General features: G+C 50.1%; 1 protein-coding gene and 2 pseudogenes across 2 annotated transcripts; 1 reads left to right on the top strand and 2 right to left on the bottom strand.

Moving 5' to 3' along the window:
• Positions 1-1,817: 1,817 nt before the first annotated feature.
• On the top strand, positions 1,818-3,499 carry LOC125554189 (amino acid transporter AVT1I pseudogene; annotated as a pseudogene).
• Positions 3,500-5,611: 2,112 nt separating this feature from the next.
• On the bottom strand, positions 5,612-12,059 carry LOC125552768 (uncharacterized; annotated as a pseudogene). Its single transcript, XR_015601604.1, has 3 exons — positions 11,927-12,059; positions 10,254-11,676; positions 5,612-5,921 (listed from the first exon to the last, which is right to left on the bottom strand). The product of XR_015601604.1 is annotated as an uncharacterized LOC125552768 (transcript).
• A 271-nt stretch (positions 12,060-12,330) lies between these two features.
• Positions 12,331-15,700, bottom strand: LOC125529715 (uncharacterized). The gene is made up of 2 exons (XM_048694140.2): positions 14,474-15,700; positions 12,331-12,627 (listed from the first exon to the last, which is right to left on the bottom strand). The coding sequence occupies exons 1-2, from the start codon at positions 15,567-15,569 to the stop codon at positions 12,593-12,595; spliced, it is 1,131 nt and encodes a 376-aa protein (XP_048550097.2). The 5' UTR covers positions 15,570-15,700; the 3' UTR covers positions 12,331-12,592.
• Between the last annotated feature and the right edge of the window lie 210 nt (positions 15,701-15,910).

Raw genomic sequence — 15,910 nt, 5'->3', positions numbered from 1 at the left:
GTATAAATTTATGATCAAAACAAAGCTTCAGCGAGAGAGTTGGCTCGAGCTAAGAAGTGGAACATCCAACGAACAAGCTGAAGGTAAATCCTGGACATCACTTTGGAATTTAATAGTGCCCTCCAAGGTCAAGGTTTTCATGTGGAGGCTGGCGATGCATTCGCTTCCGACTACGGATGTCTTACACAAGCGAAACATGGCCGTCCAAGATGCATGTCCCCTGTGTGGCTGCGAGTACTCATGGAGACACGCGCTCCTCTCGTGTACCATGTCACACTGTATTTGGGCTCTCTCAGATGAGCAACTCGTGTCACAGATGACAGCCAATAAAGAACCAAACGCCAAGCACTAGATGTTCGAACTATATGCTACAATGAGTCATGACCTGTTCACAAGGATGGTAGTGACACTCTGGTCAGTTTGGTATGTTCGGCGAAAAGCAATCCACGAGGCCATATTCCAGAGCCCGGTCCAAACCACCGCCTTTGTGGATTCCTACTTACATGAGCTGCAGCAGTTACAAAAGCCGACCATGCCGCCTACTGCAGTCTGTCGATCTCCCCGTTTCACTGAAGAAAGGTGGCTTGCCCCGCCTCAAGACTGTATGAAGATTAATGTTGACGGCGCGGTCACCCGCCACAAAAGAGGAGGACCAGTTTCGGCTGTCTGTAGAGACAGTCAGGGTCTATGCCTTGGGTCCTCGTCGGTGGTGTACCTGGGAGTGACTGGCCCAGTGGTGCTCGAGACATTCGCCTGCAGGGAAGCTCTATCTCTTGCAGAGGATCTTAATCTGCATAAGATCACAGTTGTGTCTGACTGTCAAGGAGTGGTTTACGACATCAACAGGGGGACGGGAAGACTCCATGCTGCTATAGTACATGAAATAATAGGTCGTAAAAGTAGTTTTCAGTTATGTAATTTCATTCATGAGCACAAAAACTATAACTATGAGGCTCATAAACTTGCCAAGTTTTCTTGTAACCTACAATTAGGTAGACATGTGTGGTTGGGAAATCCTCATGACCCAACAGTTGTATCTATGAACGTTGCTTTGGAATAAAAAGCTTGATGAGTTTTCTCAAAAAAAAAAAAACAAGAGGCTTCAAACTTATGGTGCTTAGTAGCTTAATAGATATATACTGGGAGGTAGGAACATGGCGTGAGCTGAAAGGGTGCTGGGTATTCTATTTGAATTTATACGGAGTTTGTTGCCTATGTCAAGTATTGTTCTAGCGATAATCGGCAAAGACCCGGCGGCACCGCGTGTACCAGTAAATAGGCCGAGTGGTTTTTAGAAGGTACTCTACCCAGCAGAGAGCCTCAATGTTGCGTACCCGTAAGAAAACACTCCACGAATAGCCGAACACTAAGCAAAGACAGATTTTGCTGCACCGTGGGCTAAAGGTACAACCACCTTTATAGGGATCCAATCATAAATTGTTCACGTCCTCTCTAAAACGGGCTAGGTCTCTTTTGTGGGTACAAGGAGTTACACGGTTGTCCTGCATGCATGCATGTGCCCGGATTGAAAACGCACCGTTATCACGAACATGCAAGCGTCAGCCCACATGCATATGTATCGACCGTGTCCTAGCACGTACGTGAATGTAGCGGCGCGACGAGGGTGAAGTACTCCTTCACATGTGGTTGCATGGACCACACATGAGTGGAGCAAAGGTGAAAAACTCTTGATAGATTGTGTAACTTTGGCGTGTCAAAATCTCTTGACTGGCCGATGTTGGAGTCATCGTTGCATGCGTTGGCAAACTGCCGGCAGACCGTCACGTGCCAAAGTCTCATAAACCAGCACCCACTATAAACAGCCCCGGCCGCGCGTAGCCTGGCAAGGCAGCACAGCAGCATCAATCGTCCGAACGATCGACTGCATCTTGTGGCTGTTCAGAGATGGAAGACCACACGACGAGCCGCCTCGCTGCGACGGCGAGCCCCCTCGGCGAGCCACTTCTCACGGCCACCGGGCAGCGAGCTGACCGCGACGCCGAGGCGCAGCTCCCTCCGTATCGCAGCGCCGGCGCCTCCTTCTCCAGGACGTGCCTCAACCTCACCAACGCCGTCTCGGGCATCGGGGTGCTCACCATGCCGTACGCGGTGTCGCGGGGCGGGTGGCTCAGCCTGGCGCTCTTCGCCCTCGTCGGCGCCGTCTGCTACTACACCGGCACGCTCATGGCGCGCTGCATGCGCGCCGACGGCTCCGTCGCCACCTACCCGGACGTCGGCCAGCTGGCCTTCGGCGCCGCCGGCCGAAGAACCGTCGCCGTGTTCATGTACGTGGAGCTCTACCTCGTCGCCATCAGTTTCCTGGTCCTCGAGGGCGACAACCTCGACAAGCTCTTCCCCGGCGCCGGCGTGGAGCTGCTCCCCGGCTACCGGCTGCGCGGGAAGCAGCTCTTCATCGTCCTGGCTGGCGCCGTCGTGCTGCCCACCACCTGGCTCAGGAACCTCGGTGTGCTCGCCTACGTGTCGGCGCTCGGGCTCGTCGCGTCGGCGGCCTTGACGGCGTCGCTGATCTGGGCCGGAGTCTCTGAATCCGGGTTCCGCACGAACGGCAACGTCCTCAACCTCGCCGGCCTGCCCGCCTCCCTCGGCCTCTACTTCGTCTGCTTCACCGGCCATGTCGTCTTTCCCACGATATACTCGTCCATGAAGAACCGCGAGCGCTTCTCCCAAGTGCTGCTCATCTCCTCGGTGCTCTGCAGCCTCAACTACGGGTTCACGGCGGTGCTGGGCTACCTCATCTACGGAGAGGACGTGCAGTCGCAGGTGACGCTCAACCTGCCATCAGGGAGGCTCTACACCAAGATCGCCATCGTCATGACTCTCATCAACCCGCTGACCAAGTACGCGCTGCTCGTCGCGCCCATCACGTCGGCAATCGAGGAGAGGCTCTCGCTCGCGGGGAGTGGGTCGGCGAGGGTGGCTGTCAGCACCACCGTTCTTATCAGCACGGTCGCGGTGGCGTCCATGGTGCCGTTCTTCGGGTTCCTCATGTCCTTCATCGGTTCCTTCCTCAGCGTCATGGGCACAGTCTTCTTCCCCTGCCTCTGCTACCTCAAGATCTACAAAGCCAAAGGCCTGCGCCGTGTCGAGGTCGCGGCGATCGTCGGCATCCTGCTGCTTGGGGCGTTTGTTGCCATCACTGGCACCTACACTTCGTTGTTGGACATCATAGGCACTTTCTGACAGATAGTACGTACTTCCTTTTAGCTGTGCTATATGCTAGCATATAGTACAAACAAAACAACCGAGCGATCTTAGCGTATGTAAGATAAAGTGAAGGTCATCCGTTGATTTGGAAAGACTTATTAATTAATTATCGACTTCGATATTCACACTCGGGGCGGGGGCCATTCTGCTGGGTGTCAAGGAGGTCACTTTCGTAGTGGAGGATATGGATCGTGGGGAGTTCTTTCTTAGCATGTCCCTGGCCTAGAGATGTTTTGAAACTTTGTTGCAAGGTGATAATTGTCTATGGCCCGGCTGACCACAGGCAGTCTTCAGTTTTTTTTATCGGAGCTGAAGGCCAAGGTTGATCGAAGTCCCGTCTTGGTGGTAATGGCGGGGGGCATCAACCTGATTTGGCAGCGCATGGACAGAAGCTCGACTATTGTGGCCCTTCCGCACATGCATCTTTTCAATGACTACATTGTGGAGATGGCTCTTCGCGAGATCGCTCGCGTAGGGGCTAGGTTTTCTTGACTAATAAAGAGCTCAACCCAATTCAGAGTGTATTGGATTTGGTCCTTGTGTCCGTTCAGTGCGAGGTGGCTTTTCCGCTAAGCTCCCTAAAGGTGGTTACCAGAATTTGGTTCTGATCACTCACTCCTGCTTTTCTCATCCGGGATGGTGCCTCCTAGATCGAAGTGTTTCCACTTTGAAACCTTGGGGCTATTGCATCAGGTTTTGTGGAAGAAATGCGGCTTAGGTGGGCGAAGGCGACTGCCGCTCCGCCAAGGGTGTTCTATGTTGTCGACATTTGGCATCACTATGACAAATCAGTGTGACAATTCACGCGTTGGTGGGGGCAATCTTGGTGCTTGACCGGATCAAGGCGTTGGATTTGATTGTCGGCGGCGTTGACATCTCTGTCGATGACTGGCTCGTGCAATACACCATCGAAGCCTCTCTTATGGAGATCTTCAAGGGTGAAGAGCTTTTTTGGCAGCATCAGGCGGTGGGGGCGGGGGTGTCGGAATTGACTCTTACAAGGGGAACGCTAATACCGCCTATTTCCAAGCTATTGCTAATGCGCGATGTGCAAATGCTCTATTCCTTGTTTGTGGAAGGGAGATGTCCTCGTTGAGTAGTTAGGAGATATCGTGATGCACATTTACTCCTTCTATAAGGAGCTCTTCACGACGGAACCCTGCTATGGATTTCTCCGGCGGATGATTATTGGCCAAGAGCAGCCAAAGTTTCTGGCACTGAGAATTTGGAACTATCTCTGCCTTTCTTGCCGGAGGAGATGGGTAGGGGATTGCTGACATGAAGTCTAGCTACCTGGCCCAGGCAGCCTGTCAGTGGCCTTCTTCCAGAAGTTTTGGATGCAGTTTTAGCTTCTGGTCAAGCCGATGTTCCATGAATTTTATATTGGGACTCTCGACATGGTGCGCTTGAACTTTGGTGTCATTACCCTGATCCCCAAAATAGTGGTCGAGAAGCCGGACGGTGAAGAGCCCCACGCATCTCCCCCGCACAAGCAGCACGTCTGTCAAAGTGGAGGCTGTCGTGGAGCATAGCCGACAGGCTTGGAGCTAGGTAGGCGGCTGTGAAGTCGATGTGGTGGCATGGCCGTGGAGGTGCTACGGCGGTGGTGAAAAGAGACTACCAACGCCAACAAAAGTGGGCATCAGATGCGGTGTCGAGGTGGGGGAAATGTGTGGATGCCAGCGACGGCCTGGGCAGCGTCGGTGCGGCCTGCAGTGGGAGGCGACAGCGGTGGCGGCGTGGCTGGAGGTGTCAAGTGTGTAGGGGAAGGGGAGAATGGGTGTTGTGCCACCGACGAGCGGGTCAGAGGGGACAAGGGCGGGCGTCACATGCGTCCATGCAGTGTTCGCGCCGACGCAAACACGATCCAAATTTGGGCCGATACCAAGGAGGAATCAATGGAGCAATCACGGCTCAAGGGTTTGGTTTGCTTACAACGTTCTGCATGCCGGTTACGGGCTACGGTGCTACTCTACCATAGCATAGTGTCGATCCCCGTCGCATCCTCTTGTTGAGTAAATTCTTGACATGCCAGCCCTATCCACTGACGATATCCTGAATCTGTAAAGGTGAGTCGAGTCGATCCACCCTCGATTTCGAAATGGGAGAACCAACCCAACGCGGTCGAGCTCATCGTCAACTCAACTCATGCGGATGCACACGCAATTATCAACAATGCATGACCAACTTGGCCACAACCTCTATTCGGCGATGTTCGGAATTTATCACTGTGAGACAAAGACGATGGTTGAACTAAAACTACCACAAGAATTATGGAACGGAAACAATAAGATTATGCTCATGATTTGTTTTCAAGAGCCTTTTGTAAAACAAGGATTCTTTCTTTTAGTAAAATTGGTAATCCTTGAAAATAAATAGCCATCTCAGCCACGCCACTGTAGCCAGCCTTGTATGCTACTCAGATCGTGTTGCAAGGTGAAACTGAGATGCCCTCATGGGGTTAAAGCCTAACAAACTTCAGTTTAGACAAAACCACAAATAGGAGTACAAATGCACATCCGCCCTAGCCAAACCGTCCAACACCCCCAGCAACAGAAGACACCCAAGTTCATTTCAAAACATTCCTTGGCAGGAACAGTAGAGAGATCCATCGGTCTCGGCCACATTTGGTCATATCGTTGTACCACAACCAACTGCGCGTGAGGCTTCATCGGAGGCTGGAAATCGCCCCCATGCTGCGGCTGCGTTCGGCTGCAGAGTACCCTCACCCTACACCCATTCCCCTTGGGGACCAAATACCTCTCAACATGCAATTCATGTCACTTATAATGCATTTAATCCTCTTGTATTTCGGCATCAATAGCAGCAGTTCGGAACAACAGCAGCATAATAAGTGGTTCACAATAAGCGAGCATAGCAATCAGAACTGTTGTTCTCCAAGCTAAAGCTCCGAACTTTGAACATAATCGACATGTGACCATTGCGACAATATCTCAAGTTCTGAGTGTCAAATAGCAACGAAACCATGTGAAAAATTCTCAGATCCTTCAAACTAGAGTCAATATCTCTACAACCATGACATGGGCAAAAATCCAGCAAATAAATATGAAGCCTCTCCACCGAAAAGTACACAAGAATCGATCTAGGTTGCGGTACTTTCGCCCTTCTTCTGCAACATCCTCGTGTAGGAGAATAGATGTGAAGATAGTTTCGGTTTATCTGCTGCTATGCAATTAAACAGTCATTAGCAGTTGGTTTCTCACAAAGGACGCCCACTACATATTTTGAAAGGAATACAGGCAAGTTATGTAGTACTCCCTCTGTAAACTAATGTAAGACGTAAAAACGTCTTAGATTAGTGTACAGAGGTAGTACATGTTTGTGATCTCAAAGAGAAGTGACAGCCACAAAGTAAAAAATAGTGGCACAAACAAGCCGTTATTAAATATGGCATTTTATACAATATGCATACAGCAACCAAACCAGCAGGCATACATACCAACACAACATCAGAGGCATCAACAACCAAAGTTAGGAGGAGCAGTTGTTAACAAGTTGCAGTTACATAACTTGGTTTTATTATTATCAACAACCAAAGTTAAAAATGGACTTCTGATTTGTTATCTACTACATCTACTTGCATCCCAACAAGAAAAGCAACAAACAAACAATGGAACATTTTTTCTATCACCAATAATCAGTTAATCGACTAATACCAAATAATGGCATGTTTTTACTCAGTAACCTCCCAAATTGGATTAACAAGCACAATAATCAGTGGATCAACTAGTACCAAAAGATGGCATCAAGAGGATCCATGCCACCTTCCTTCCATATGCTACTTGCTTAAATAAATAAATAGATAGATAGAACTGACATATCTGAATACAGGTCTTGTTCATTGGTTGCTTGTGAAATAAACCCACCAAGCTATCAGTTTAATATGTGTAGTATCTTCTCAACAATTTAGTGTTCAATATGTGTCACTGAATGTAAGCATACATAGCAGATGCTTAGATCTATTCAATAACAATATGTGTAGCTTACTGTAAAAATAGTTGACTGTAACAGAGGGTGAAGTATCAATGGTGTACAGCTATTGGAATTCTCATCCCATAAGCATTTATCATGGTGCATTCTAGGGAAGTCAAATTTCAGATAAAAAGTTACGACATCTGGTGGACACCAATGTATGCACACACTATACATATTCTGGAAGTCCAATACCAGTGTGCATGAAAGTTGTTCAATGTCAGTATGCATGAAAGTAGCTACAAGGGGTTAGATTTTGGAGTCTTACATGGGGTAACCTAACTTAAAATCAAGAACCCTAGACTCTATGTACACGGACACAGTCTAACTCTAGGGAAAAAAAGAGGGAGAGGGGAAAGAAAAAAATAAGGGGGGAGAGGAACTTACCAGCCACCAGACAAGGCTTCTCTCCGCCCCCCTGTAGTTGGCCGACTTGATGCAATCGGAGGGCGGATGAAGAAGCCCGGCACACAGCCCCCTCCAGCAAATAGTCATCCCAGCGCCGCCGCCTGCCCTCCAGCAGCGGCCCCATGACCATCTCCCTCCGGTGACAGCCAACCCAGCTCCACCGCCTGCCACGCCGCCCTCAGCTGCGGCTCGCACTCCCTCGCTAGTGACGATGAGGAGCTAGTCCCACAGACGCCACCAACTACCAAATACTCTGCTCCATCCGCTCAGCTTCGTATGGGGCATGAGACATGAGACCGTGACAAGCGGGCGTTGGCGGTATGTGCTGTCACGGCATGGTCCGAGGCGTCTGGCATCGCTGGCCCTGACAATGGCTCCGCATCTCATCCTCGCTTGGCTTCATGGTAGATGCTGCAGAGCTCTTGGGCACTCGTGCGGTTGTTTGCAGCCTACGGTGCTCCCACTGTTTGGAGAACGGTCACCATGCGCGCGAGTGCCGCAACCCCTAGTGTCCACTTAGCTCATTGGCATTCCTTGTTGTGTGCATGTCCCGCCTTAACATCGACATCGAACATCATCAAGGTCCAGCTTCCTGTGAAGGTCCGATGAAGTTCACGCTTCCCTCGGACGCGCTTCACTGTGGGTCTTGAAGATCAGTCCAAGCTGCTGTGAGGCTTCTAGCCTAGGTTGGGAGCATTCTGGAGGGGGTGGAGGCTACTCTGAGCAGGCTCTCCCCCATGCCGGCTATGTTGTAAACTGCTCCAACATCGTGTACTCCTGGTGTTACAGGTGTTGGCTCCACGGAAGACAAGGGGGCAAGGCTTTATGGTTGTTTCCCCCTCGTCTTGGCGATAATTCGTCGATGTTTGCCTTGTCCACTGTGTTCTGAGGGTGAGCCCATCGCTGTTCTCGTGGCTTTGGTGCTGCAATCATGCCTGAACTTCAGGAGCTATGTCTAAGCCCTACTACGCCTCCATAAGTGGAGCATATGAAGGTGAATTCACCGACGACCTCGTGCGAGGGAGATTATTCGCCTCTGTCATGTGAGCAACTGGAGGCGCCTGATCGTGGTTGTAGTATATGTTGTTCATGATTTTGTTGCAGCCGGCATGTACTGCTTGCTTCTGGGAGCCACTTGGTTGATGACAACTTCACCAAGAAGGTGGACTCACTTGTGCCCTCACTCGTGGCTTGGGCGCCCACTTCACCTCCTCTGGAGCCTTGCTAGGTGGCCACTGATGAGGACGGTGCTGCTCTAGAAGTTGCTGGCACGCAGTCGCCTGGGTCCATCGGGCGGGATGATGTTCTTGTGGTCGGAGCTTCAGTGCCTAACCTCAGAAACATTTTCGCCATCAAGCTTGTTGAATAGCTATCTAACTTGGATGCTAAATCGGAAAAATGATTGGATGTCTCTTGAAGCAGAAGACATCGAGGGACAAATGCAAGAAGGATGATGCTCGCCCTCAAGTTGGCATCCGCAAGAAGAAATTTAGCAAGTGCAATGGCAAGAGCGATAATGGGGAAGCGCAGGTGCTTCCATGACATAATTGTCTAGGCTGCAAACGTGGGCTCAGATCAGATGTGTTTGTTGTCTCTGTTGTTATGTCCTTCTCGAGTTGTTGTTGGTCGATGGGGTTCAATTAGTGTGACCCAAGTCTTTGGGGGTTGCAGTTGTTCTGTGTTGGGTGTGTTTGTTGGGGGTCTTTGGGGTTGCAGTTGTTCTGTGTTGGGTGTGTTTGTTGGGGGGTCTTTGGAGGTTGCAGTTGTTCTGTGTTGGGTGTGTTTGTTGGGGGTCCTGTGGCTCCATAGTTAGGGAGTAGTTCCCATGAGTGGGCAAGTTTATGACGGTTTTCGCCCGGTTTTCCGTCAATTAACTGGGCAACTCTCTTCTTGTTAATTAATGGATGAGTCAAAAAAGTCGTCTATGTTTCGAGAAAATATCATTTCATTTTCAGCTGGCCAAATCAACCGAGCCATAGGAGCAACTGAGCATGCATCCCGTTGGAGGTACATAGCAACGGAACCATCTTTTTTCCTTCGGTTAATTTATCAGCAATGGGACTAGGTTATGGGTACACTAATCCTCTTGGAGCAAAGCTCTGATAATTAAACTGTTCTAGGCAGTAATGACCTAGTGTTACAGGGGCCTGATTAGTAAAGCTCCGATGAAGTTAACCTACTCATTGAACCTGATCAACACAGCATCTATGCTAGAGCAGTCAGTGCAGCGTACATCCCCAACACCATGAAGGTCTTTGGTCAGTTGCTTAGTTAACCTACCTAAGGCTGATTCCACACAACTACTATATTTATTTTCCCTCTGACTTGTATGTATCAGAATGGTATAACATCACAAAGGAGGATGCCTACATATCTAGAATCACCCAGAAAACCAAAAAAATCAGCAGACCTACAGACAAATATATATCTAGTTATGCAGAAACATGAGAAGGAAAACTATATACTCATCAATGATTAGAAATCGCACATTGTCTTGGAAACTCTCGAACTAAAATGATCTATAAATCTAAGCTACAAGCAAAAGAACTGTAATAGCAGTCGATGGTGTGCTTAGTGTTGATGACTTAATGTGCATGTTTGAAAAACAGTATGAGGCTAGTATGCACCTCTAGTGTAGAAGCTCGTGTAGGGCATCACTTCTCTGAAAAAAGTCTCCCCGTGCACCTTCTTGCTTCGGCCTGAACTGAGCTCAACTGTGTACAGCCCAGCCTTTGTAGTCACGAAGATGACACCAACACCTTCCGCAAAAACCAACCACCGACACGCCAATGAGGGCACTAGCAGGGAGCAACGGTACGAGCTCGATGACCCTGTGTCGCACACTCGCACCCATACTGCAGTTTTGCTAGGACCAGCCTCCATTGACCATAGGCAGAGTGTAAAGTTCATCACAGTCGCTAACATCAGCATCCCGTCCTCCACACCCATGAGGTGAAGCCACGGCAGGTCATCATCCTCTTCTTCAGCTAGCGCAATCACCGACAATTTTTGCCCAGCCATGTCATACTCGACAAGACTGTCGGTCTCCTCACAGGGGAAATGGACCTTGTTTCCCACAACGACAGTGTGCCCCGTCGTCTCGATGGCATGAGGTTCCTCACCAGAGACAATGTCACTCCATTTACGAGTTTTCAATGAGTAGACGGTGGCAAAGGTCTTTTCCTCGTCGGAGCCGACGAGGGCCACCAGGAAAGGGCCGCCATGGCAGTAGATGTGATGGCAGCCGTCCTTAGCACATAGCACCGCGGCATTCCAGGTTATGCCCTCGTCTTCATCCTCTTCAGACCAATCATTCCAGATGATGTCAGCGCAGTCGGGGTCAGCCTTGACTCCCCACCGGCGACCGGTGACGAGGTCGCAGATAGCGAAGTCCTCGTCCCTTTTAGGTGTGTGGAAGAGGACGAGGCCGTGCCGGGAGTCGAGAACGCGCCAGTGGCGGCGCTCGTGGCACGCCGGCGGGCGGAAGGACGCGGTGGAGACGAAGTTGGAGACCACGTGCTCCTTTTCGTAGTCTCTGATTCTCCCCTTCTCGCACGGCCTCTTGTGGCGTGTGTTGTGGAGGAAGCCCAGCACGGGCGGCGCCCCGTGGAAGGCGCGGTACTCGCGGGCGAAGTCGGCGTCGGAGAGGATGCCGTGCCAGCTCGTGCAGACGGCGGTGGCGCGGACGAGGCTCCTGGGGTCGTCCGGGAGGACGCGCTTGAAGATCTCGCGCATCGCGTCGTCGACCAGCGCCGGCGGCGAGTTGCAGCCACGCTGTGTCGGAGGTGGCGGGCTCATCGCGGGAGGGGTTGGGCCCAGTGGCTTCCTGTGGTTTCAAGCAATACGTGATTGATGTCCCTGTTACTCGGTTTACGACTGGGCCAAGAAGAGGGTGTCAACTCCCATCATGATTGAAAGTGATTCCCTGGAAGTGGTACAAGCAATTCTGAACCTCCTCCGACTATGGAGCATCGGGCCCGGTGCTCCATAGATGACTGCCGAGCGCTAATGAGCGAGTTCGGCACATCAACTATTCAACGCTTATGATGCCTGGTTGTGCAGCAGCACTAGCGGTCAGTTATTCGCAAAAAAAAAAGGTGAGTTGCAGGACGAAACGAAAGGCTACCTAATGATATTTTTGCTTACTCAAAGGACCATATCCTTTGAATGAAATCTGTCTTTACATCCAGAAAGAACACAGGTTCAGCTGATGCAATGTCGTGGGGAATTGCTACTGCAGAAACTATTCTCAAAAAGAAAAGAAAAAGAAAAACTGAATCCACAACCGCGTTCGACTCACCTCATCAGGGCATTTTCTCCATCTTCATCAGAGTCAGGGGCTGCCTTTTTTTCTCCAGGCACAGCGGCCTCCACCTCCCGAGTACGCGATGCTCCTGTGTTCACCACCTTACTCAAAGGGTCAAAGTGAAGATCACTGCGATGTTTCCAAAGAGTCCACAGTACAGCTCTACAAGGCATAATAACAGCTTGACCACAGGCCATTCAACAAACAAGTGAGAAATTGTCCATAGCGTGAAGCCACAGACAGAAACAAATGAACCCTGGTGGGGATTTTAGCTTCCCTGAAATTTCTTACTGCATAGAATAGAGAGATTCCACACCATAAATCTCAGGAGAGTGACCTTTCAAGACACCAACATCGTCTCTAACAGCCAAAGATAGAGAAGGAGAAATCTGCACCAATTCATGCCACAAAACCGTCAACCGATCGCTAAAATTTCTCCTGACGGACAGTTTGAGCCGCACCCAACCCGGACGAATGAACGAACTCAAGTTTATGGCACAAGCACAAATAGGACAAAAGCACATCCACACTAAACAAACTGTTCAACACAACCGGCAGTGAATGAGGCTCAAGTTCACTTCAAATTCTTCCTCGGCAGAAAAAGTAAACCCAGGTCCTGACGCCATTTGGTCATATCATTGTAGCATCAACAACTGCGCATTAAGCTTCATCAGATGCTGGCAAAGGCTCCCATGCTGCACCATAAGAGACAAGGCTTCATAAGATGACATGATGACAAGAGAGTGCCCTCAAAAATCATTTCATTTTTTTTGAATATTTACTGTAGGGTAAAAACCCCACAGTCCTTTATTGTAAATCATCATTTCATTTCTAGCTGTTCAAATAAACAAAGTGATAGCAGGAAGCATCCACATCACAACACGATTCGATCTGGACCTACGTGCAATGCTACAATGAAACCGTATCTTTCATTTGGGCAGGCTCGTGGGCAAATGCCAAATGCATACCTGGGACTAGGTTATCTTATCCAAAACACCACAAGGATGTTTGGGTTCCAGAGACCTCATGGCTCACAGCAAAGCTCTCATCACTTAGTTGCTTTGCAAACTGCTCTTGGCAATCTTAGGGCCTGATCAGCAAAGCTTTGACTAAGGCGTACCAACTCGTAACACCAATCAGCGCAACATATATAATAGACTAATAGAGCAGCCAATGAAACATAAATCTATACATCCACCATCAAATTCTTTGGTCAGCCGCCTAGTTAATCTGCCCAACGCCAATTCCACACAACTATTGTATCCTTGTCTCTGGCTTCTATCAACACAAAGACAAAGATGGCAGGAAAAATCACAGGCTACTCATGGTTGCCTATAATCACCAAGGTATGCAGCACGACTCAACATCTGAATGGTATAACAGCACAAAGAATGGGCTCCTACTTCCTAGTACATCTCTACAAGTCACCCAAAAACTAGACAAAAAGGAGCAGACATGCATACAGATATGTATCTACTTGTGCAGAAAAATAGAAGAAAAAACTCTACATACTCTTTGACATTTAGGAATCACATACCACAGTAGGAACTCTCAGACTTAAATTATTAAACAATCTAAGCTATAAGCAATAATAGTAGTCGATGGTATGCTTAGTGTTCATGACTTAATGTGCGTGTCTGTACCTCCAGTGTAGAAACTCATGTAGAGACAAGGCTTCATAAGATGACATGATGAGTAGAGAGGAGCACACTGCTCTCAAAGTCATTTCATTTCTAGCTGACCAAATCAACGAAGCGATAGCAGTAAGCATCCACATCACAACACGGTTCAATCTGGACCTACAATGCTCTAAGTACGCAACAATGAAATCATCTCTTTCATTCGAGCAGGCTCATGGACAAGTGCATGCCTGGGACTAGGTTATCCTATCCGAAACACTACATGGGTGTTTGGGTGCCAGAGACCTCTTGGCTCACAGCAAAGCTCTGATCACTTGACCGATTTGCAAACTGCTCTTGCCAATCTTAGGACATGATCAGCAAAGTTTAACTAAGGCTTACCGGCTAGTAAATCCAATCAGCATAACATATAATAGCGCAGCCAATGAAAAATAAATCACCAATTATACATCCACCATGGAATTCTTTAGTCAGCTGCCTAGTTAATCTGCCCAACGCCAATTCCACACGACTACTGTATCTTTTTCTCTGGCCTCTATAGACACAAAGACAACATGGCATGAAAAATCACGGGTTACTCATGGTTGCGTATAATCACCCAGGTCTGCAGCACGACTCAACACCTGAATGAATAGTATAACAGCACAAAGAATGGGTTCCTACTTCCTAATCTCTACAAATCACCCAAAAACCAGAAAAACGCGAGCAGACCCACATACAGATATCTATCTAGTTATGCAGAAAAACTCTACATAGTCACCGACGTTTAGGAATCACATACCACACTAGGAACTCTCAGCCTTAAATTATTCAACTATCTAAGCTACAAGCAATAATAGTAGTCGATGGTGTGCTTAGCGTTCTTGACTTAATGTGCATGTTTGGAAGCAATTATCTGTACCTTCAGTGTAGAAACTCACGTAGGGCATGACCTTATTGATGTACCCTCTGTGCACCTGATTGCTTTGTTCTGATTTGAGCTGAATGGTGTACAACCCAACCCTTGTCTTGATGAAGATGACACCAACACCTTCCGCAAAACCAACCGCCGACACTTCGGTGTTGTCCACGAGGGCAGTACTAGGGAGCAACGGCCCGAGCTCGATGAACCTGCTTCGTGCCCGTCCCGCAGCTCCTCTGGGACCAGCCTCCATCGACCATAGGTAGAGCCTAGGCTTCACCACAGACGCAAACAGCAGCATTCCATCCTCCACCCCCATGAGCTCAATCTTGTGGTGCTGGACCTCAAATGGCGCCTTGATCACAGATAGCTTGTTCTCACGCGTGTTGTACTCCACGACACTGCCACTCTCCACACAGGGGACATAGACCTTATTTCCCAGCACAGCACTGTGCCCCCTGCCATCGATGACATTCGGGTGCTCGAGGAAGGTCGGGTCGATCCACTTGCCAGTAACTGATGAGTAGACCATGGCGCTGGCTATCCTCCGGTCCCCTGCCACGACGGAGTCCACGCAGGCCACCAGGAAAGGGCCGCCATGGCAATCACGGTGGTCACATCCGTCCCTGGCGCAGAGCACTGCAGCATTACACGCATCCGGGAACGTGAGGTGGCCGTCGATTTTCCAGCGCTCGCCGGTGACGAGGTCGGAGACGACGAGGTGCCCGTCACCGTCAGGGGTGTCGAAGAGGACGAGGCCGTGGCGGGAGTCGAGAGCGCGCCAGTGCTTGCGGTCGCGGCGCACCCGCGGGGGGAGGGCCGCGGCGGCGCGGAAGTGGGACGTCCAGTAGGGCGCTCCCTCGTCGTCGGTGGAGCGGTAGTTGTAGAGGAAGCCCAGCATGGGCGGCGCGTCGCGGAGCCTGCGGTAGGCGGGGGCGAAGTTGGGGTCCGAGACCATGGCCCGCCAGCTCTTGCAGCCGCCGGCGATGCGGGCGAGGCTCGCGGGGTTGTCCGCCGGTAGGCGGAGGAAGATCTCCTCCATGACGTCGTCTGGCAGCTCCAGCGTCCGGCGGGGGCGGGGGGCGCGGCGCGCCATGGCCGGGGATTGGGGATTTTGTCGAGGGATTTGGTTTTGGTTTGGGGGGCGAATTCGGAGGTGGAAGACAGACGCCGCGGTCTGCACTTTTCTTCCCCACTTTTCTTCTCTTCTTTTGGGATTGGGAGAGAAGTGGAGTTGGGTTTTTCCTTTTTCGCCTCGATGGGAGGACTCGTGTCGCGTGTGGGTGGCTGGTCACCTACGGCAATGGGCTGGGCTGTGAGTGTGGGATCGAGGAGGAGGCAAAGTCGTGCTTCGTGCAAAGTTTTTTTTTCTATTAGGGAAATGCTTCTTCTTTTTTTGCGAATGAGGGAAATGCTCCGTGCAAACTAGAAATGGTA

Source organism: Triticum urartu, chromosome 4A, assembly GCF_056163025.1.
Source record: "Triticum urartu cultivar PI428250 chromosome 4A, HENAU_Tu73, whole genome shotgun sequence".
NCBI lineage: Eukaryota > Viridiplantae > Streptophyta > Magnoliopsida > Poales > Poaceae > Triticum > Triticum urartu.
This window is presented reverse-complemented; position numbering and strand designations above follow the sequence as displayed.

Coding starts and splice junctions, on each gene's coding strand:
- LOC125529715 (XM_048694140.2), bottom strand. CDS start 15,569: ATGGCGCGCCGCGCCCCCCGCCCCCGCCGGACGCTGGAGCTGCCAGAC. Junction 12,628..14,473: donor CGTGAGTTTCTACACTGAAG/GTACAGATAATT, acceptor CTTATGGTGCAG/CATGGGAGCCTTTGCCAGCA.